The sequence below is a fragment of the Capsicum annuum genome, chromosome 2 (genome assembly GCF_002878395.1).
Source record: "Capsicum annuum cultivar UCD-10X-F1 chromosome 2, UCD10Xv1.1, whole genome shotgun sequence".
Classification (NCBI taxonomy): Eukaryota; Viridiplantae; Streptophyta; class Magnoliopsida; order Solanales; family Solanaceae; genus Capsicum; species Capsicum annuum.
Genome location: NC_061112.1, coordinates 35,033,565 through 35,056,859, shown reverse-complemented (window position 1 = coordinate 35,056,859; position 23,295 = coordinate 35,033,565). Strand labels below are relative to the sequence as shown.

The 23,295-nt window shown below is 32.4% G+C and overlaps 1 protein-coding gene across 3 annotated transcripts in view; it reads right to left on the bottom strand.

Annotated features, from left to right (window-relative positions):
• Positions 1-21,573, bottom strand: part of LOC107858432 (potassium transporter 11) — a 37,258-nt gene extending 15,685 nt beyond the window's left edge. The window contains exons 1-3 of one of the 3 annotated variants that reach the window (XM_047405729.1): positions 19,965-20,101; positions 8,567-8,764; positions 7,544-8,485 (exon numbers count right to left, since the gene is read on the bottom strand). Coding sequence is in view for 1 of the 3 variants with exons in the window: in XM_016703084.2 (XP_016558570.1) it covers positions 19,965-20,190; positions 20,818-20,952 (361 nt within the window). In the remaining 2 variants the exon portion in view is untranslated. Of the gene's footprint in view, positions 1-7,543; positions 8,765-19,964; positions 20,191-20,817 lie in introns of those variants that run through there. The other 2 variants (XM_016703084.2, XM_047405725.1) reach the window with 2 other exon arrangements.
• Between the last annotated feature and the right edge of the window lie 1,722 nt (positions 21,574-23,295).

Sequence of the window (23,295 nt, the reverse complement as noted above, 5' to 3'; positions counted from 1 at the left end):
ATCTGATTTTATTTCCATAATAATTTGTAATGCATATTATAGTTCAAATTAAGGTATAGAAGAAATAATGGATCTTTCTTCTATAATATAGAACAAATTTGAACGACTTAAAAATAAAATACATTATTTGATTTTATGAAAATTTATTATGAAATAACTTATTTCCATAATAATTTGAAATAATAGACCTTATTTGAACAAATTTGAAACCCTCAAATCACGTAGCTTGAAATTAGGCATAAAATAAGGAGTGCCATAATGGAGCAAAAATCGGACTAAAAATAGAGCAAAAATTGGATGTTTTGGGATGTATGAGGCAGAAAAAAAAGAGTCTAAAATGAAGGAATTCTATGTAATTAATATGAAATTTTTGTAATTACTTTTCAAATAAGCGATATTATGTAATAAGTAATAGTTATCTTGTGTATATATAGGTAGTTTTAAGAAAAATTTAATAGTGCTCTCTTGATCAACTAATGACTTGTTATTACCCATATGACCTAATTCATAGGATCCCCAATCACATAGCTTGGGTTACCATCATTATTAATCTTCCCATATGGACTAAAAATTCCATTCCCCTCTATGTTTCTTTTAGTCTGTGAATTAATCAAATTCACCACTAACTACACGTTTGTTTACGTAAACAATTTCCTCTCACAGCAGCTATTTTATCACATTATGTCACAAACACATATCTAATTTCACCATAGAAATTTTATATTTCCACAACAACTATTGTTGCTTGGCAACCACAAGCTGAAGCAGGCTGCTCTCCGTCGACATGCCTGCTTCATCTACTTGCTTTATGATTTTACTATATCACACCTAATTAATTATTATAAGTTATTTACATATTAAAAAAATAATAATATTCAATAAAAAAAGTAAAATAGACATTTATGACATGTCTGATTTAGCTGCTTCAATCATAATTTTACTAAATATCACCCTAATTAATTGTTATAAGTCATCTAAATATTAAAAAAATAATATTTAATAAAAAAAGGAAAATAGATATAAAATAATAAGTTAACTCTTGATGTTTTAAATTAACTTCATGCCTTATATGAGGCCTACTTATTTTTTCACAAGTATTTTTTATAGTAATTTTGTCACACTTCTAATTGGTCGTTGTGAGTCATCTAAGACATGTCTGTTTTACTACTTCAATTGTTATTTTACTATATCACCTCTAATTAATTATTATGGCCATCTAAGCATTATGCCACTTAAGCTGAAATAGAAGAAAAAGTTTTAAATCACAACAATTAAAAACTTAAACTAATTAAAAAATATAATTGCCTATCAATGCCACAAAAGCTTAGTCAAGGAAAGTAACATATATTATTTGAAAATTAAAAATTCTATTTGCGTCGCATAATTTGAAATAAAAAAATAACATATACCGAGTTTGTGTTATCTGAAAAATAGTAATATAGGCCCATCGAATTTTACTTTTCAATCTTTATTAATTTGTACATTTGTAGAGTTTAATTTTGATCGTGAATAAAATTTTTGAAACAAAATTTTATATTTGAATAATAAATCACAATAATTGAGAATTTAAAACATTTTAAGAATATATGCAAAAATTACCCAGAAAAATAAATTTATTTAACTTTCAAAATTCAAAAGATGTCACATTAATTGATATGACTATTATTATAATATTAATTTAGGATAGATGTTGGGCCCGTGCTTTGCACAGGCTACTTCTAACTAGTATATATAGACACATAGTTTTATTTCAACCTGAATGCTCACTAAGAGATCTATTAACCACTTAGCCTTATCACTAACCAACTCTAAAATAATAAATTATGTTTGACTAGTTTTCATTTTATAACACCCCATAAGGATGTACACATATAATAACTCATGGACTTTGTCTCATTTAGAATCAACATTCAATTAGCATCATTAGTACAATGAGAAGTCCACTTTATTTATTACCAATATTATCATCAATAAAAGTGTAAAATTCATCATCAATTTTTTTTTAATCCTCATAATAATTTGGAACAACAAGGTTACATAACTTTAGCAAGATACCCTGCACTTTCAAATATTTCAAAATAATGAGATAACTTTTCTACCGTTCATAAGATTTTTCAACTTTATATATAACATACAAACATATACATTAAAACACTCAAATATTAAATCAAATAGGTATGAGATCATATTGCTAACTACATATATCCCAATATCAACAATATATTATAAGCCTATAATGACCATTCAATTATCAACTGCAATTTTTCACAAATGAATTAAAACATGTAAGCTAATAATCTAATACCAAAGGTCTGTTTCATTCATTAAGAATATCTAAAGATTATAGGTATCGAATTCATTAATACTACCTAATGTCTGTTTCATTCATTAAAAATATCTAAAGATTATAGGTATTGAATTCATTAATACTACCTAACACCAGTTATATTTCACAAAGAATACAAAAGAAACATATTCAAAAGTTGACATTTTAAAAAACAAACACTATCAATATTTTAAGACTCATTAGTCATTATAATACAATATTTAATAATTAACTTGGACATGAACTTATAAGATATTAATTTTTCCTTTTTCAACATAATAAAAAGAGATAATACTCAATTACCCTCCTGAACTATACCCAAAAAGGCTATGACATACTTCAACTTAAAGGGAGTCCTATTACCCCCTTGAACTAATTAAAAGTATAATTTTAACACCATTAGTGCCTACGTGGCACATAGGTGGCACAAGGCACACGTGTGTGCCACGTATGCACCACGTAGGCACTAAGGGTGTCAAAATTACACTTTTAATTAGTTCAGGGGGTAATAGGACCCCTTTAAGTTGAGGTGTGTCATAGTCTTTTTGGGTATAGTTCAGAGGGGTAATTGGGTATTTCCTCTAATAAAAAACTTTAAACTAATAATTTCATGTCTAACATGTCCTCAACATATGAATCATTCAAGTAAATATAAGCACTAATATTTTTATCTATCAGAAAAATATTAAACACAAGCAAAACCATGGCTACAAACTCATCTCCCACAAAAATGTTATATTTGTTAGCACCTTACTAATCTCAAATAAAATCCACAACTTTTCCAATTGGTCTCACAAAGGCCAAATTGATTAGGAACATATATCACCTCAATGCCAATACTTCTCATATTCAAGTTTAATAAGAAGAAAATTTTCTATTCTAAGGACGTCCGTAGTTCTAGAATCATCAACATGTACAAATCATTCTTCTTCTTTAAATTGGGTGCAAAACACAAATTAAATTTATAGCACAAATATGTTTAGTAGTACCAAACTTTAACATTTAATCTTTCACATATTAGCAAAAAAATTTGCTTGAGAAATGACCACAATAATTTATATCATCTGCTTACTCAAATTTATTTTTGCTTAGAGGGATTATCATTTCTCCAAATCTTTCGCTACATTAAGGGGGTATGAAATCGTAGTATGTTGTAGACATTAAAATTTTGTGGACTCTACAAAAAGAGTTCAATTTTTGTTAGAGTTCTTTAGGCTACTTTACCTTAAATCTAATTTGGTGGCTACTCTACCTTAAAGCCTAAATTACGCCTATATAAAGGGGATAAATATCCTTTAAAAGGCATCTCCAAGATCCACAAATTCAGGAGATATCCATACAGAAATCAAATATCTCTAGATAATTCCGTAAACTCATAGATCATAAAAGGATCAAAACCCTCTCTATACACAAACTCTCCTTTCATAGAGATCAAATCCAAATGTTCCTACGTTCGAGAAATATGCCACTAACAGCCCTCGAATTACGGAGAAATTCATATCCAAATCTTCCTACATTCGAGAAATACGCCACTGACGGCCCTTGAATTACGAAGAAAATCAAGAAGGAAGAATGAAGGGAGAAACAGATTTGTACCCACTTCGTTTATCAATAAAATATCATGTTTCTTTATATTTTTATTTGTGATTGCAATTTATATCTGTCACTGTAAAAGTTTGTTGGAAATATATGCCACACACAAACATATTAAAATATCGACATAAAGTATCATCACATACCTTACTGGCCGAACACAAGTGACAACTTTTGTACACATCTCCAAGAATCTTTGGGCAAGACAGATGGTCAAATTACGAAACTTGGGTTGCAACATAGTAGCGATGTATTTGCTCAAAGTTTTCATAGCTAAGTATCCCTCACATCAATAATATGAGGACCCTCACTATGGGTTTGTGTATTCTTAACACTGTAAAACCATTGCTTCTTCCCTCACATATTCATTGGACTCTCAGTGGCACCCCAAAATTGAGAAACAAGAGGAGAAGGAAATTTGAGAGCACAAACACCGTTTTTTTTAAGTAGTATTTTTTGTAAGAGTTGAGTAGAAGTCCTTAAGATTATTGTAAGTCTTACGAAAAATACTCAACACGAACACTTGTAGGAAATCCTTCATAGCTTGACGCGTGCTTCTGTCATTTTCCTTAAGGATATTTCACCCTATATAAGTGTATCCCTCGGATTCAACAAGTTGTTCTAGTGTAAACTAGAAGCCAGAAACTGAAAAATATTCAACATGAATGAAAACCCAACACTATTAAAATAAGAGGGAAATGAGAATATTCTACTTATATTTAAGAGGCAGTTGAGAGGAGCTTGCCATCGTCCTCCTTGCCAACCAATTCACCAGCTTGCTTGGTGATTTTATTATATCAGCGCTAATTAATTATTATATGTCATTTATGTATTAAAAAATTAATAATATTTAATAAAAAGAGTAAAATAGACATCTATGATATGTCTCTTCAGCTATTATTTTACAGTATCATCCCTAATTAATTATTATAACTCATCTAAGTGTTAAAAATTTTATATTAAAAAATTATTATAAAGTCATCTAAGTATTAAAAAAATAATAATATTTAATGCTTAATTAACTTGACATCTTATATGAGGTCAACTTAATTTTTTTGCCACGTGTATTTTTTATAGTAATTTTATTAAATTACTTCTAATTAATTATTATAAGTCATTTAAGACATCTACTTTACTACTTCAATCGTGATCTTACAATATCCTCCTAATTAACTATTATAAGTCGTTTAGCTATTAAAAAATTAATAATATTTAATAAAAAACATAAAATAGACATAAAATAATAAATTAACTCTTGATGTTTTAAATTAACTTGACGTCTTACATAATGTCCACTTAAATTTTTTCCACAAGTACTTTTATAGCAATTTTGCTATATCACGTCTAATTGGTCATTATGAGTCATTTAAGACATCTTCTTTGTTACTTCAATCGTGATATTTAATTGACTCTTGAAATTATATCAGTGTCGCTTAAATTGAAATAAAAGAAAAAGTATTATAAATCACAATAATTAAAAACATAAATTATTTTTAAAATATAATCGACTATCATGACACAAAAGTTTGGATAAGGAGAGAGTATTATAAACTACAATAGCTAACGACTTAAAATAGTATATTACAGTGCCAAAAAAGTATTATAAATTACAATATTATAAATTACAATAGCCAACAACTTAAAATATCTAGAAACATATTGAAAAAGTTGATTATTTAAATTTTATTTGTGTCACATAAATTGAGATAAAAATACGTAAAAAAAATACTATAAATCATAATAATTAACAACTTAAAAGATTTAAGAGATATAAAATATTTGTTGGACTCTCAAAATGATATCAGTACCACTTAAATTAAAATAGAAGAAAAAGTATCATAAATCACGATAATTAAAAACCTAAATTATTCTAAAAATATAATTGACTATCAATGTCACAAAAGTGGATAAGGAGAGTAATATAGATTAATTGAAAATTACAAAAAAAGTATTATAAATTATATAGTAATAGTTAACGGCTTAAAATGTCTAACAAAAATTAATTTGTTATATATATTTCAAAAAAATACATAAAAGATACTATAAATCACAATAATTAACGATTTAATTTTTTTTTTTAAATAACATATTTGATTGATTGTCGAAATTATATCAGTATCACTTAAATTGAAATAGAAGAAAAAATATTATAAATCTCAATAATTAAAATCATAAATTATTTTTAAAATATAATTGACTATTAATGCCACAAAAGTTTGGACAAGGAGAGTAACATATATTATTTGAAAATTACATAAAAATTATTATAAATTGTAATAATTAATAACTTAAAATATCTACAAATATATCAAAAATATGATTGATTATCTAAATTCTATTTGTGTTATATAAATTAAGACAAAAAAATAACATACTTCGGTATCTAGTAGATAGGAGGAACTTGTCTTATTTTTTTCCTTCTACACTCAAATAAAAGGATTTTGTAATAGGAATAGATATATATGAGATTAATCATCTCAATAAATGGCTGAATTATACTCAATTAATATTAGTAACTAACAGTAAAGAGGCCAAATAATAAGTCAAATAATGAGATTATTGATGACATAATAATAGTCATTGAAGACAATTAAGGTTTGGTTGGAATATTGGTCAAAGATATTCAAGGATTAAATATTAGAATAGGGTTAAAATCGTTTACACCTCCGAACTTTGCGGTAAAAATCAAACACCCCCTTCAACTTTGAACAATAATCATTCTCCCTCCTTTTTCCTATTTGATTTTTTAAAATACATATTTTACCCTTATATTTATATCAACATTTGTATCTCTTTTAAAAAAAAAAAGCTTTTTATAAAAATATATTTTTAATCTATATAACATATTTTCTATAAAAGTTCAAAATTATTTTTAACCAATATGAGTTGTGGGGCAGTGGATGGGGCTGTTCCACCCTTAACCAGAGATTGAGGTTTCGTCCCTGGGTATGGAGAAAACTCTGTTGGGAGCATTGCCACCTCAATAGGCCCTGCAATGCGCGATCCAGATTAGTCGAGGCTTCAATGCGTGCACCGAACACCGGATGGGGAACCAAAAAAAATATTTTTAAGATAAAAAAATAAACGTGAGAAATATTAATTGAGTATATAATTTAATGACAAACTATAATGAAATAAATGGGCAAAATAGTAAAAATTAATTTTCTTAAAAATCAAAACTCTAATATATATTTATACGTGAAAATAATAGATAATTATAATTTTATAAATATATTTCAATGTAGGTATACAAATTCTCAAGCGCACCTTTTAACAGGGTGACCCTCTATATTACCTGCTTTATTCATCTTAAGGGCTGAAGTATTGTCAAGAACCCTGAACAACCTACACCACTACCCTCACTATTATGGTTTCCATATGGATTGGAATGGTCCTAATATTAACCATCTCAGTTTTGCAGATGATATCATCATCTTTACTACAGGAAGAAGAAAAACTCTCAGATTGGTGATGAAGACTTTGGCTTCTTATGAAACAGTTTCTGGCCAACTGATCAACAAGAACAATAGCCGTTTCTTATTACCAGATCAAGCATTTCTCTCTACAGTCTCGAGGATTAAAGAAGAAACTGCATTTCAGCAAAAACACAGTCCTATTACATACCTTGGTTGTCCCATTTACATTGGAAGACAAAGAATCAGTCACTATGCTGGTCTGGTTAGCAATGTGTCTTCCAGAATTGCAGGATGGCATTCTAAACTGCTAAGCTATGGTGGTAGAAGTGTATTGATTAAACATGTTCTGCAATCCATCCCTATTCACATCCTTTCTGCTTGCATTCCTCCAAAGACTATTATTAAGCAATTTGTGCATTTGTTTGCTGATTTCTTTTGGGGATGGAAGGACAACAGAAAGAAATATCATTGGGCTTCTTGGAAGGAGCTTTGTTTCCCAATCACAGAAGGTGGCGTTGGAGTTAGACATGATGCTGATACATGTAAGGCTCTGCAGATGAAACACTGGTGGATATTCAGAAGCAGACACGCTCTTTAGGGGGATTTTTTACTAGCCAATTATTGCAAAAGAGTAAATGCAGTAGCCAGGAAAGGGTGTGCTAGTAAATGCAGTAGCCAGGAAAGGGTGTGCTAGGCAATCCCTGATATGGAAAGCTATGATGAAAAACAATAAGACAGCTGAGCAACATATTTCTTGAAGGATTAGATCAGGCACATGTTACTTTTGGTGGGATAACTAGTCTGGCCTGGGAGCATTAAATAACCACAGAATTGATGGTGTAAGGTCCAGCAATGCCAAAGTAGCTGACTTTTTAATTAATGGTGAGTGGAACATGCAGAAGCTAGCTAGCTACTGTACTTCCCCCTCCTTTACTGCAGGCTATCATCAGAATTCAGGTCCACTTTCAGGAAAACTCTCCTGACTTCCCATTGTGGACTACAACTCCAAGTGGTGATTTCAGTTGTACATCTGCCTGGGGGTTGATTAGAGAGCATAGAGAAGTAACTTTGCTGCACAGTCATATCTGGCATAGGTTGATTCCCTTCAAATGTTCCTTCCTTACATGGAGAGTACTGAGAAGGAAGTTACCTACAAATGAAAGGCTGAGTCAATTTGGTATAGCTCCTGTCAAGTGTGGATGCTGCTCTTGTTCTGGCTGGGACAACATACCTTACACATTAGTTGAGGGTACCTTTGCAACTCAAATATGGAGGTATTTCTCATCTATGGGCATTATTCATGTTCCTGCACTAATCAAGAACCTGTTGCTGAAGTGGTGGAAAACTAGAGCATCCAATAGAGCCCATAAGTTGGTATTGCAGGCTCTTCCTATTATCATCTGTTGGAACTTGTGGAAGAGAAGGTGTGCTGTAAAATATGGAGACAAAAAACCTCAATTAGCCAGAGTCAGGTTTCTGATTTACAAAGACATTTCACTTTTGCTATACAATGCCTTTCCCTACATTCCCTGGCCTTCTGGATGGGTTAATCTAGCAGCTTATGTGGAGAAATGCAGCCATGAGTTTAAAGTTACAACTGTGTATTGGTCTAAACCACCAGCTCTAATGGTCAAGTTGAATTCTGATGGTACTGCTATCACTAACCCTGGAAAAATTAGTGCGCGGGTGTGGTTAGAGATCGTAAGGGTGATCTCATATATGCCTATGCTGCTCCTCTTGGACAAGGAACTAATAATCAGGCTGAGGTGGAAGCTGCTATATGGGGGATATCACAGTGTTTAAGTAATGATATACAACAGGCTGTGCTAGAAGTGGACTCTAAGCTCTTGATCAAATGGATCAGGAAACAAATACCAATACCATGACACCTGCAACCCTTGGTGGATTCCTTACTACAACTCATTTCACAGCTTCAACTATGTATTTGCAGACGTGTTCAGGGAAGCTAACTTTGTAGCAGATGCCTTGTCAAAGGTCAGCCATCAACATGATCAGCCACAACACTATTTCCATAGCTGTCAGCTCCCTTCAGCAGTAGCTGGATACTTTCACCTTGATAAGCTAGGCATGCCATGCTTCAGGAGAAGGAAGATGACCAAGTTACATGAACTACCTAAGAACTAGTATACCTTTTCATAGCTATAGAGCATATTCTTTGTATTTCTCTTGCAATAGTTACACTTTATCTGTAATCACAGATTGGAGGTCAGGTTTATGCCCCCCTCTATGTATAGTTTTTGTGTGATTAATGATAAGGCCTGGGGTGATGCTCAGCCCCTAAAATTTTATTTTTTTTAAAAAGGTACTTTTTACATTCAAATTTTTATATTGTATGTATTACGTATGTATGTAATTATGTATATAGATGCATATTTTGATTTTCTCTTATTCTTTAATGTCTATATAGATAAACGAGTTTTGGTTGTTAATATGAATTATTCTCTAAATTATAATTTAAAATTCATCAACAACAATCATTTGATTTGTAACAAATATATATCTACAACAACATCATATCTACTGAAATTTTTTAAGTGAGCTCTGAAGAGGGTAGGGGTACACAAACCTTACCACTACCTCAGAGAGGTAGAAAGATTGTTTTCGAAAGACCCTTGACTATTAATTATTTTTGTATACCTACATTGAAATATATTTATAAAATTATAATTACCTATTATTTTCACGTATAAATATATATTAGAGTTTTGATTTTTAATAAAAAGAGTTTTTATCACTTTGCTCATTTATAATATTATAGTTTGTCATTAAATTATATACTCAATTAATATTTCTCACTTTTATTTTTTATCTTAAAAATAATTTTTAACTTTTATAGAAAATATGTTATATAGATTAAAAAATAAAAAATACTTTTATAAAAAGGTTTTCTTTTTTAAAAAAGAGATACAAATGTTGATATAAATATAAGTGTAAAATAGGTATTTTAAAAAAATCAAATAGGAAAAAGGAGGGAGAATGATTATTGTTCAAAGTTGAAGGGGGTGTTTGGATTTTATAACAAAGTTCGGGGTTGTAAACGATTTTAACCCTATTAGAATAATGTCAATAAAGACTCTTCAATGAGGAGAAACAAATGTCAACCATTAGACTATTCAAAAGTAAAGTCAATTGTCTTACAACAATAGTTGTAGACATGTTAATTATTTTTGAAATATCCAATAGTTTTTGCATATCACAAAATTAACAATCAAAATTCGATCTCTTGTCAAGCTAGAAATATAAAGCAAAGGCATTACTGTTGATGAGAGAATCTCTCTTTTCCTATTTCATATTGTTCCACTCTATCCTTACAACAATATGAAGTATGTATAGCTTAACACTTATAAATGGAGAGATTAACGAAGATGTCACGCACCGTATGTTATTCTATGTATAAAAATTTGTATATTTTAATACGAACTTCAATACTAAGTTCAAGAACTATTTCAAGGACAACAATAAAGTTCCAACAACTTCAAACACAAGTCTAAATGAATAATCAAATGAACTATCAAAATGAAGTGTTATTAACTTTAAGAAAAAGAAGATGAAGCAGAAAATTGTAGAATCAAGTCCACCGAATGCACAGTGTGTCCTTAAGGAATTTATTCCCCTCAAGTACCCGAGGTTATGGAATCTTTCCTCCCAGGATAAAATGATCTCTTTTTTAAAATAGCGGAATCTCAAATTTTCAAAAACTTCAAACTCACTCAATGATTTGACGACCACGCAAGAGTTTTTAGAAGAAAAAGAAGATTGTTTTTCAACTCAAAAATTGTATCCTTACCTGAGGAAAAATTCAGGTATTTATAGTCATCAAGGTGTTGCTTCATGAAAAGAAGCAATGGTTTAGAAAAGTGCACCCCTTCATAAAGGTGCAACTCTTTGAAAAAGTCACAACCCATTGAAAAGGACAAAACCATTCCATCCGAAAAAGTGCCTATTCAAATTGCATCCTTTCTCTTGGTGTCTTTTCGAAAAAACACATATTCATTTTCCATTCACACCTCTTAAAAACCCAACAATCCTCCACATGAATGAGGAATGGCTATTTTAACAAAAAATTTACGGATAAGTGTGTTATCAATAAGCAAAAACTAATTGCATCTAGATAAGTAGGTTTTCCGTTAAACTTTCCATAGTGAACTCGTATCGGATGCATTCGATGAATCAATAGATTTGATATCTTTGAATCGTCCAACTTTAATGTACACCTATACAACACAGGTCACATAACAAGCATTTTACCGTTTATGGTTCTCATACTTTTGTTTGTTTCAACTATGAACACGTCCTGATTTCATGAGAGTGTAGAGAATAGACCTTTACTAACATTCTCCTTGAAGCGGCTTCCACTTCACCCTCACATAGATGATTCCTAAACGTTTAATCCTATAGATCAAACTATTTGATCAAACTAGTCAAACTTAGAAACCATTAAAAAGCTTCAAATCATAAGCCTTATCCTTGTTCTCTGAACATTGTCTTCATCATGAGAATGGGTTGAGTAATGTTGAACTGTCAGTCACAACTTTGTTTGATCTCAACCTAGCTCATGGGGTCTCCAGTCTGCTAAGAGATTTACCGTCAAGCTGACTTATCCTAGGCCGTAAACCTATTCCCTTCGATGATTTCTCAACTCCCTCTCTGGATGGGACTTTTGTAAGTGGATCCGACACATTATCGTTTGACTTCACATAGTCAACAGTGATAATTCCACTAGAGAGTAGTTCTCTAACGGTATTATGTCTTCGTCTTATATGACGAGATTATCATTGTACATCATGCTCTCTCTCCTACCTAAAGCCGCTTGACTATCACAATGTATACATATTTGTTCCAAAGGTTTGGGCCAATAAGGAATATCTTCCAAGAAATTTCGGAGTCATTCAGCTTCTTCACCAGCGTTATCTAATGCGACAAATTCAAATTCCATTGTAGAGCGGGGCAATACATGTCTGTTTGGACGATTTCCAATAGACTTCTTCTCCATCTAAAGTAAATATATATCCAATCGTGGATTTTACTTCATTTGATCCAACAATCTAATTTGCATCACTATATCCTTCAATTACCGCTGGATATTTGTTATAAATGCAAAGCATAGTGTTGAGTAATTTTAGAATCCCCAAAACTCTTTTCATTGCCATCCAACGAGTTTGATTGGAATTACTCGTGTACCGACTCAAATTACTAATAGCACATGCTATATCTGGTCATGATATACATCAAACTTCCCAACACTCTTGCGTAGTCCAACTATGAGTCACTTTCATCTTTATTCTTTTGAAGTTCAAAGCTCACATCTAATGGAGTCTTGACAATACCAAAATTCAAATATTTGAATTTGTCAAGTACTTTTTCAATATAATAAAACTGTGACAACGCCAACCCTTGTGGAGTTTTATAAATTCTTATCCCTAAGATCACATCCACAATTCCAAAGTCTTTCATATCAAACTTGTTATCAAGCATTCGTTTCGTGTTATTTATGTCAGAAATGTATCTACTGATAATTAATATATCATCCACACATATAAACAAACAATGACCTTGTGATTTGGAGTGTCTTTAATGTAAACACATTTATCACATTCATTTATCTTGAAGCTGTTTGCCAACATGGTTTGGTCAAACTTTACATACCACTATTTGGGTGCTTGTTTTAGTTCACAAAGTGACTTAACAAGTTTGCACACTTTCTTTTCTTTACCAGGAACTACATAACCCTCAGGTTGTTCCATGTAAATTTCTTTCTCTAATTCTCCATTTAGGAATGTTGTTTTCACATCCATTTGATGGATTTCAAGACCATATACTGTTGTTAAGGCAACTAACATCCGAATGGACAATATCCTTGTTACAGGCGAGTATGTATCAAAATAATCAAGGTCTTTTTTTGTTTAAAGCCTTCCATTATAAGTCTTGTCTTGTATTTGTCAATAGTACCATCAACTTTTATTTTCCTTTTGAAGATCCATTTAGAACCTAAAGGTTTATATCCTAGAGGAAGATTAACCAACTTCAAGTATGGTTGCTCAAGATTGAATCAATTTCACTATTGACTATCTCTTTCCAAAAGGAATAGTCTGAAGGCGACATCATTTCTTGAAACGTTTGAGGCTTATTTTCAAGAAGAAATGTCACAAAATCTGATCCAAAGAAAGTTGACGTTCTTTGACATGTACTACGCCTTGGATTCTCATCATTAAGTACATTTTCGCTTAGTTCAGCTCGAGGTCGTTTAGACTCTCCACTAGACTGCTCATGTCCAATTTTCTACAGATAAATGTATTCAAAGAACACAACATTATCTAATTAAATTATCGTATTTTTATTGATTTCTGGATGTTCCGATTTATGAACCAAAAACCGACATGCTTTATTGCTTTTAGCATATCAAATGAAGACACAGTCCAAAGCCTTAGGTCCTATTTTTACCCTTTTAAGCATAGGAACTTGGACTTTTGCTAGACACCCCTACACTTTGAAATATTTCAAACTGGGTTTCCTTTCTTTCCATTTTTCATATGGAATTGAAAGTGTCCTACTATGGGGCACTCTATTGAGTATTCGGTTAGCTGTAACGATAGCTTCTTCCCCTCCCCCCCATTTTTGACTAAACCCGAACTTATGAGTAAGGTATTCATCATTTCCTTTAATGTTCGATTTTTCCTTTCCACAATCCCATTTGATTGAGGTGAATACGGGGTAGTAATTTGATGGACAATTTCATTTCCTACACATATCTACGTAAAAGGAGATTCATATTCTCCACCCCTGTCACTTCTTATTGTTTTGATCTTTTTATGTAACTAATTTTCTACTTCCGTTTTATATTGCCTAAACGCGTTTATTGCTTCATCCTTACTATTTAACAAATGAACATAATAGTATCTAGTGCAATCATCAATAAAAGTTATAAAATACTTTTTCCCACCACGAAATGGTGTTGACTTCATATCACGAATGTCTGCATGAATTAAGTCTAAAAGATTGGAATTCCTTTCAATAGACTTATATGAATGCTTAGCATATTTTGATTCCACACACATTTGACACTTTGATTTATTGCACTCAAAATTAGGCAAAACTTCTAAGTTCCTTATGTTGTTTCACGCAACTATATTCAATCAATTGAGTAGAGAGGGCAATTGAATCAGTCGCAAAGTTTTGTAATTGATATGTCCTAAACATTCATGCCACAATTCATTTGACTCAAGCAAGTAAGAAGAAATAAAACTTTTATTGATCACAACAGTCATTACATTGATCTTAAATAGGCCCTCGGTAAGGTAACCTTTTCCTAAATACATTACTCCTTTGCTAATTACAACCTTATCAAAAACAAATACACATGTGAATCCATTTTTGGTCAGAAGTGATAGAAACCAAGTTTTGTCTCAACTCCGGTACATGGAGGATGTTGTTGAGTGTCAACACCTTGCCTGATGTCATCTTTAGGCAAATTTTTCCCGTTCCTTCAACCTTTATTGTTGCGGAGTTAGCCATATAAATCTTCTCCTCATCTTGAGCCGGAGCAAACAACTCCTTGTTAGCCCATACATGGCGGGTGGCACCGGAATCAATCTACCAATCTCTAGGATTACCCACCAAGTTGCATTCTAAAAGCATGGAACATAGATCATCCACTTTATTTCTTGATTCAGCCATGTTGGCTTGATCCTTTTTCTTGCCTTTCTTAGGGCCGACAATCCACAGATTTATGGTCAGCCTTGACACAATTAAAGCAGTTTCCTTTGAATTTCCTCTTTGGAGGATTGCTTTGTTGTCTAGATGCTTTCTTGCGTTTCTTTGAGTTGTTAGGCTCATCCTCCACAATATTTGCTCTACTAATTGCGGAATTCCCTTTTGACCTCTTCTCGGTTGCTTTATTATCTTCTTCAATACGTAACCTCACAATGAGATCTTTAACTGACATTTTCATTCTTTTATGCTTCAAGTAGTTTTTGAATTCCTTCCACGAAAGTGACAACTTCTCTATTATAGCCGCTACTTGAAAAGCCTCATTCACAATCAAACCTACAACAAAGGTTATGTGATTATCAAGAACTACTTTAATATGTTCAAGTAAGGAATTCATTATGTCCATACATTTTGTCATAAGATCATGGATGATTACTTGCAGTTCTTGCACTTGAAATATGACAGTCTTACTATCAATTATCTTAAAGTCAAGAAATTTTGCAACAAAGAACTTTTTCGTTCCTGCATCCTCAGTTTTATATTTTTGTCCAAAGCATCCCACAATTCTTTCGAGGTTTTCATATCATTGTACACATTGTAGATGTCGTCTTGAAGGCTACTCAGTATATAATTCTTACATAAGAAGTCTGAGTGTTTTCATGTCTCTATTACAATAAAATGTCCCTTGTATGGTGTCTCTTCGAGCAATTCTGGAACATTTTCAGAGATGAACCTTTGAAGACTTAGAGTCGTCAAGTAGAAGAACATGTTTTGCTGCCAACGTTTGAAGTCCACACCCAAAAACTTTTTGGGTTTCTCTGCAGGTGCCATTGCTGGCGCAACACTTGTACGGCTTGTCGTAGCAACAGTTTTTGCTACACTTTTCATTCCATAATTTGCATGACTTTCAGTAGACATTTTGATGTCACAAAAAGACAACCAATTTAGTATGTCAGAATACTAACTTTAAAGTTTGAAAAACTTTAAACACCAACTTGTTTCTAGTTTAACAATGAACTTTTTATGTTCTTCTAATCATCAACCGAATGAACTTTAACTCGTGATGAAGTTTTTATATCTTCAAATCACTATAAAGTTCAAACAGAGTCGAAAGCAACAAGCTTTAATCTCCAGAAACACAAAAGTACAGAGAGTTCAATAAATCGGTGAAGTTTTTTATATTCTTCAAACCGAATTTCCACATTGATTTCTCGGTGAATTTTTTATATTCTTCCAACCAAAGGAGTAGAAAATCACAAGAATTTAGTATCCACAAAATCAGTCTCAATACAGATTACGAAAGTACTTTATTTCTAAATGGTGAAAAGAAAAAATTCACCAAACAAGCACAAAAAAATATTTTTTTCAATAAATTCCTTAAGATTGTTATTCCGGGTACAAAAATCTGTATATTTTAATATGAACTTCAACACTAAGTTCAAGAACTACAATGAGTTCCAACAACTTCACACACAAGTTCAAATGAATAATCAAATGAACTATCAAAATGAAGTTTTTATCAACTTTAAGAAAAAGAAGATGGAAAAGAAAATTGTAGAATCAAGTCCACCGAATGCACGGTGTGTCCTTAAGCAATTTATTCCCCTCAAGTATCCGAGGTTTGAAATCTTTCATCCCGGGATAAAATGATTCTCTTTCTGAAAATAGCAGTATCTCAAATTTTCAAAAAATTCAAACTCACTCAACAATTTGATGACCACACAAGAGTTTTTAGAAGAAGAAGAAAATTATTTTTTAACTCAAAAAATTGTATCTTTACTAGAGGAAAAATACAGGTATTTATAGCCATCAAGGTGTTCCTTCATGAAGAGAAGCAATGACTCAGAAAGGTGCATCCCTTCATAAAGGTACAACTCTTCTGAAAAGGTGCAACTCTTTGAAAAAGTCAAAACCCATTGAAAAGGTCATAGACATTCAATCTAAAAAGGTACCTATTCAAATTGCATTCTTTCTCTTGGGTTCTTTCCGGAAAAAACACCTATGCATTTTTCATTCTCACCTCTTAAAAATCCAACACCGTAATAGTACAAGATGGTTGAAATGGAAGCTCGCTTCAGGAGTCTTGTGCGATAGAAGGTGCATCCTGAGCTTAAAGGTAAGTTCTACAGAGTAGCAGTACGACCGACTATGTTGTATGGAGCGGAGTGTTGGCTAGTTAAGTACTCCCATATCCAAAAGTTGAAGATCGCGGAGGTGAGGATGTTGAGATGGATGTGTGGACTTACCAGGAGAAATAGGGTTAAAAATGAGATTATTCCAGAGAAGGTGGGAGTGACTTTGGTTGAAGACAAGATGCGGGAGGTAAGGTTGTGATGGTTTGGACATGTGATGAGGAGGTGCACGGATGCTCTAGGATAGATGTGTGAAAGGTTGTCTATCGATGGTTTTAGACGAGGTATAGGTATTCTGAAAAAATATTGAAAGGAGGTGATTAGACATGACATGGAGTGGTTACAACTTACGGAGGACATGATCCTTGATAGGAAGATGTGAAGGACGCAAATTAGGGTAGAGGGTTAATGGGTAGGAGTGCGTCCGTAATAGTAGGGAGGAGTGTCTTGTTTGTATCTATGCCCTGTTTCTTGTAGTTTCTTGTTCGTAGTGTTCCGATGATGTTTGTGATCTCGAATAGATAGTTCATAGTATTACTCTGTTGGAGTCTTGTTTCTTTTATTATCTAGCAGTGTGTTATCCCATTTTTATTTTTTTTTAATGTTTTTCGTTTGTTATACCGTTATCTGTACTGAGCCGGGGTCTATCAGAAACAGCCTCTCTACTTCATCTGAGGTAGTGGCGTGGACTGCATACACTTTACCCTCCCCAAACTCCACTTTGTAGGAATATACTGAGTATATTGTTGTTGTTGTTGTTGTACTTATAAAAGGGTCATTTAGTATCAGTACGGGTTCTCTTGTCTAATGCAGGACTGGAGTCAGCCTAATGGATAATGATAGGCACATCAAAGACTACATATTGCAATCTAAGACATATATGGTTGCTTAGTAACTCTTTTTTGTTTTAAGCTATCATTTTATGGTAATAGAAGGCACATACTAACACTCGGTTCACATTTTAACATTTTAATTTGGGAGGACTTCAAGAGACAAATCCTTGTGACAAAACATCTCCAACTAGACTAAGCCGAGGGAAAAAGAATTGGATAAAGTCTGGTATTTAAGTGGAGAAAGGTAGAGGAGCGAGCCCATTATCCGTTATGTTCCACATTGTGCCAACTTGGCCTCTGGGATTGCTTGGTTAGTAACACAAAAGAATTGGGGAGACTTCTTTTGGGATGCTAGATAGTCCTTTCCTTCTCGACAAAGCGATATTAGTCGACTGCAACAGTTCAAGTGCTTTAATTGATGCAGTGTCTGACAAGTAGGCTGTGTGTACCAGGTTAACAAGAAATAACCCCCATATTAATTAGAGTTCTATAACAGATAATCTTGTGTCAATTTTCTTCTCATGAATCTTATCATACCTCCTTAGCATTCACGAAGGTGCCTTATTTTGCGAGGCGTGAGATGAAATTTCAGGGTTTCATGGTAGGATTGAGTAGCTAAGAGTCTAAGACTCATTCTAAGTTTTTAGATTGTTCACCGCATTGAGGCAGATGGGAAGAAACTGTTTGAGTTGCTTGAAGGACACGGTGCTGCCACATCTTTGATTAATGAGTTTTTAGCTATTGAATATTGAGATTATGATGATAAGAAGAATGGACAGATATTATGCTGTTGCTGGTAGTGGTATGGTGCATAAGGTTAGAATGCATGCCTGGAATGTGGTGTGTTTCTGCAGGTTATAATCTCTAACAAGATCAGAAGTCCTTTTTTTGGTTGTTTGTAACTTTCTATTTACGTGAAATCGTATAGAATTTATGCTACTTTGTATACGTTTATTCTAGATTTGGGAAAATTATATGATGGGAATGAGAATATCAATCATTCTCTAGCATTCTAGAAGCTCTTCCCATTTATTATTATCTATGTGAAGCAAAAAAGGAGTCTTTCTGAAGGTACTTACAGGTGGATTGTCGTCATATACCAACTTAGGTGACATGAAAATGAATGGGGGAGAGGAAGAGTATGGAAATTTTAATTACAATGGACACGAAAAAGAAGGGGAGTAGGAACTGAGAAGCATCAGCAAAATTACTCAAGGAGCAATGACCATTTTGCTTGTTGCAAGAAATTTTAGAACCATATTTGAATTCCTTTGTTAAATAAATCATATAAAACAATTCGCAGGAAAGAGAATTTTTAAGACCATGTCAAATCTGAAACGGATGTCCTACCATTGGCTGCAATATGCAAAATCTTATAGAAAATAAAAGGATCTTCTGCGTCCATCTACGGAGGAATCAACAGTACTATGCGTTTCGGTCAGAATACTTTCTCTTTGCCATACCTACAGCCCCACCTTTGTTTTCATTTTCTCCCAAAAAAAAGCAACTCAAGAATACTGCTATATTAGGTGTTTCAGTTTCTTGATGTATCTGCTCTATATTTTCTCTCTCTCGCCCAACTTTACACAAACACACACTCTTTCAAACATCCTATTGATTTTCAATGCCAAGTTTCCAGTTGTAACCCAGAAATTGCAGTTCTCTCTAATTGACCGGTCTTCAAACACTCAAAATGGACAGCTAGCCTAATCCAGCTAATGAAAGGTGGATAATCAAGCTAAATCCGCCATTTACAAAGTGTCTTAGTAGTACAGAATTAGAATTTCAGCTACACAGAAGAATACTTTCATTTATAAATCCTGCTCAGACTTTTGAGTAGACATGGAACACTTACTAACCATAGGGCATGCATACACAGATATGAGGTATCAATATATTAATCAGATGTGCAACTTTTAGTGCAAAATGAGCTTACCTTGGCCATTGTCATTTGCTCTACATACTATGAAAACATACTTGAGGAGAGGGATAAGCGTAAGAGAGTAAATAATTAATGAGAGTGCTCCAATGACATCTTCCGGATCGCTAATTCCGTGGGGAAATGTATTATTGTAGACATACAAGGGAGATGTCCCAAGGTCACCATACACCACTCCAAGACTCTGATAAGCAAGCCGCAATAATAACAATGTCGAGAATTTCTGAATTAAGACAAATGAATCAGGCAACTCGCTAAATAATGAGCAGGACTAAAATGGTCCATTAGAATCAGACACCAGGTCATAACCACATTCAAAGAATTGTAAATATGGAGTTTGCAGATGATGTACAAGTTCAGCTATCTGCTTTTGATCATTTATTACAGTTGAATTCATAAAGATGAAGTAAACAAGTGCATACATGACTAACCACATATGCATGCATTATATGTATGATATAAGTCTAAACTCATACACATGTGATATGTGATATTTGATCTCAGTCTAAAATCATCCTCTAGATTCAATAGAACAGCTATCCAATCATCAGTGGCAGATGAAGCTCATGTCCTACAAGATCCATGTACTGATTTACATACATACATTATGAGGCTGCAAATTACTCATGCATTAAGATCAAGTAGGTAACAAACAATTCAAGCTGATTGAGTGCTAACAAATTAAAGTTCAATTAATCAAGCAGCCCCTTTGTCCCCTTTAAAGAAAAGGAAACAGAAACAGTAAAGAAGTAGAGCGAAAGGTCCAAAGACGAAAAAAGAAAAGGTATCTTTGACATTACCCATTCCTAAGGAATCAAAATAAAGGTATATACATATATACATATGTTACCTTTTCTCTATACATATTTCTTAGCCTTCCAGCCTCCTCATCCATAGGCTGATCAAGCTTTTGCTCTAAATCCCACATCCCTCCCTTATTTTCATTATTATTATTCGCTTCATCAATTTCTATCTCTCTCATCATACTGCTTAAACTTGAACCCTCCAAGAAACTCAGCCCAAAAAGCCAATTTTGGGAATGAAACAGAGTTGGTATATATCCAAAAAGATTTGATTTTTATTTTATTTTCAAGTAAGTTGTATTGACAAGTGGGGCCAACTCAATCAATATCAGCCACAGAAGACAGCAAACCAATTTGGTAACTCCAACCCATTCATTAGTAACTCAGTTCTCCCAAAAACAAAACAAGTAAATTAAAGAAAGATTCTTTATTTCTTTCTTCTGTTCACCAAAAGAGGTCAGCAAAATTCAATGTTTGAAGAAAGTGACCAAAACCCAATTCTTGAAGAGGAAAAGAAGAGAGAAAAAAAGAAGGAAATTGTGGATGTTAAGAGTCTGTTTTGGCTTTTTGCAGTGATTGCTGCTGCTGCAGTAATCTCACTTTTTCGTCTACTCTGTTTCTCTTTCCCATTCCATTTACACAGCATTCAAACAAACAAACAAAAACTCACATCGCTTTCACCTCTCAACGGTTCTTCCTCTTCATCTATTGCTATATACTGCTAGCACTGTGTGTGTGAAGAGAGTTTTGATAAGAGTTATGTCATGCAAAGCTGGCAGTTTTGGAAATTGTAACATGTTACTGCAATGCTTAATATTAAAAAGAATCAATATTCTACCAACAAATATAGTAGGATAATTATTTCGCACTCGAAAATTTGATTATACTCTGTTCGTTTCATTTTACAGCCCTGTATCAAAAAAAGAAAAAAAAATTACTTATTCCTTTCGCAAATCAAAAGTGTTAATTTTTTCCTAATATTATCCCAGGGTTGTTTGGTATTATAACTAGTTTCTTGTTTGGTACATGTTTTTATCCTATATAACACTAATACAACATTAATTATACATTTTTTGCCATTAATTGTGTACTATATAACTAAGAAAAAAAAAGATATTCTCTCCATTTCAAAATAATTGAATTGCTGGAATATAACACACATGTTAAGAAAAAAAAATAAAGATATAAATTAGTCATGTTTTCTCATTTTTGCCCTTCTCAAACTTCAAAACATTAGTAATGATTATTGGAACTCAACCTTGAAAATTTAATTAATGAAGGATAAAATTGAAAAAAAAAAATCAACATCTATCTTGAATAATGAACAATTCAATTATTTTGAACACTAAAAAAATACTCCAACAATTCAATTATTTTGGAACGAAAGGAGTATAAGTATCCCATTAAACTATCACCATATTCCAACGACAAACCTTTTCGTTTAGGAGATCCTATTACTTTCTCAACTATTTTAAAATGAAACTTATACACCATTAAGTGTTGAGCTGGTAAAGAGAGTGAACTCACCCTCTCGGAGGAATGTGAAAGACCAAAAAAATCCTTTAAGAATCTTATTTTAAATGGATATATATAATTTTTTTAATGGATACTTTACAGGAGTAATTCAGTAGTATACACAATTAATGAAAATTTAAATTTTAAAGTAGATATTTTTAAAATTATTTTCCTTTCACTCTTTATGAAGTAGAACCAAATTTCTTATTTTTTACTTTTTAGTTATTGACATTACTATTGACTTTTCTTCTCTTCAATTTCTTGATGATTCGGATGCCAACAATAGTTCAATGAATTTTAAGAAGATTCTTTTCCTTAAAATGTTATATTTAAAAATATTAGAGGTCAATTACTAAAAAGGAAAAAAAACGAATTTAACAATTCAAAATTCACATTAATATTTATTCACTAGGCCTGGTAATGTGTTATACATCTTGTGGGGTCTTATTAGGCTAAATGAGCTATTCATAGTCTACTTCAATTCATATTAGGCTAATCAGTAACATGGTATGTGCATTTTTATTTTTGATTTTTGATTTTTGGAAAAGAAGAACCCGATTTTCAAAAATAACTTTTTTAAGAAAATTAATAAAAGTTCTCACAACAATTCTTGAATTGATTCCTCAAAAATCAAACCAAAAATAATACTTTCATAATCAAACAAAAGTAAAACCATGAATTAATAGATAATATGCTCATTGTTATAAATAGCGAAAATACATAATTACCCCACTGATGTTGGCCGAGATTTTCAAAAAGACACCTAAAATTTGAATTTGACCTATTACCCCACGATTCTTACTTAATCTGTTGCAAACACACCATTTTTTGCTGAATCTCAATCACAACAAAGAGAGTGGACACACGCACCAATCGGTGCTGCCATGTGTCAAATACGTTTAATTTATATTTTTTTATTTTTTTAATAAAATTTTACTTTTTTTTTAAATTTAACACCCCACCCCCTCTTCCACCACCCCACCTCATCCAGTACCCCCTCCCCCCGACGT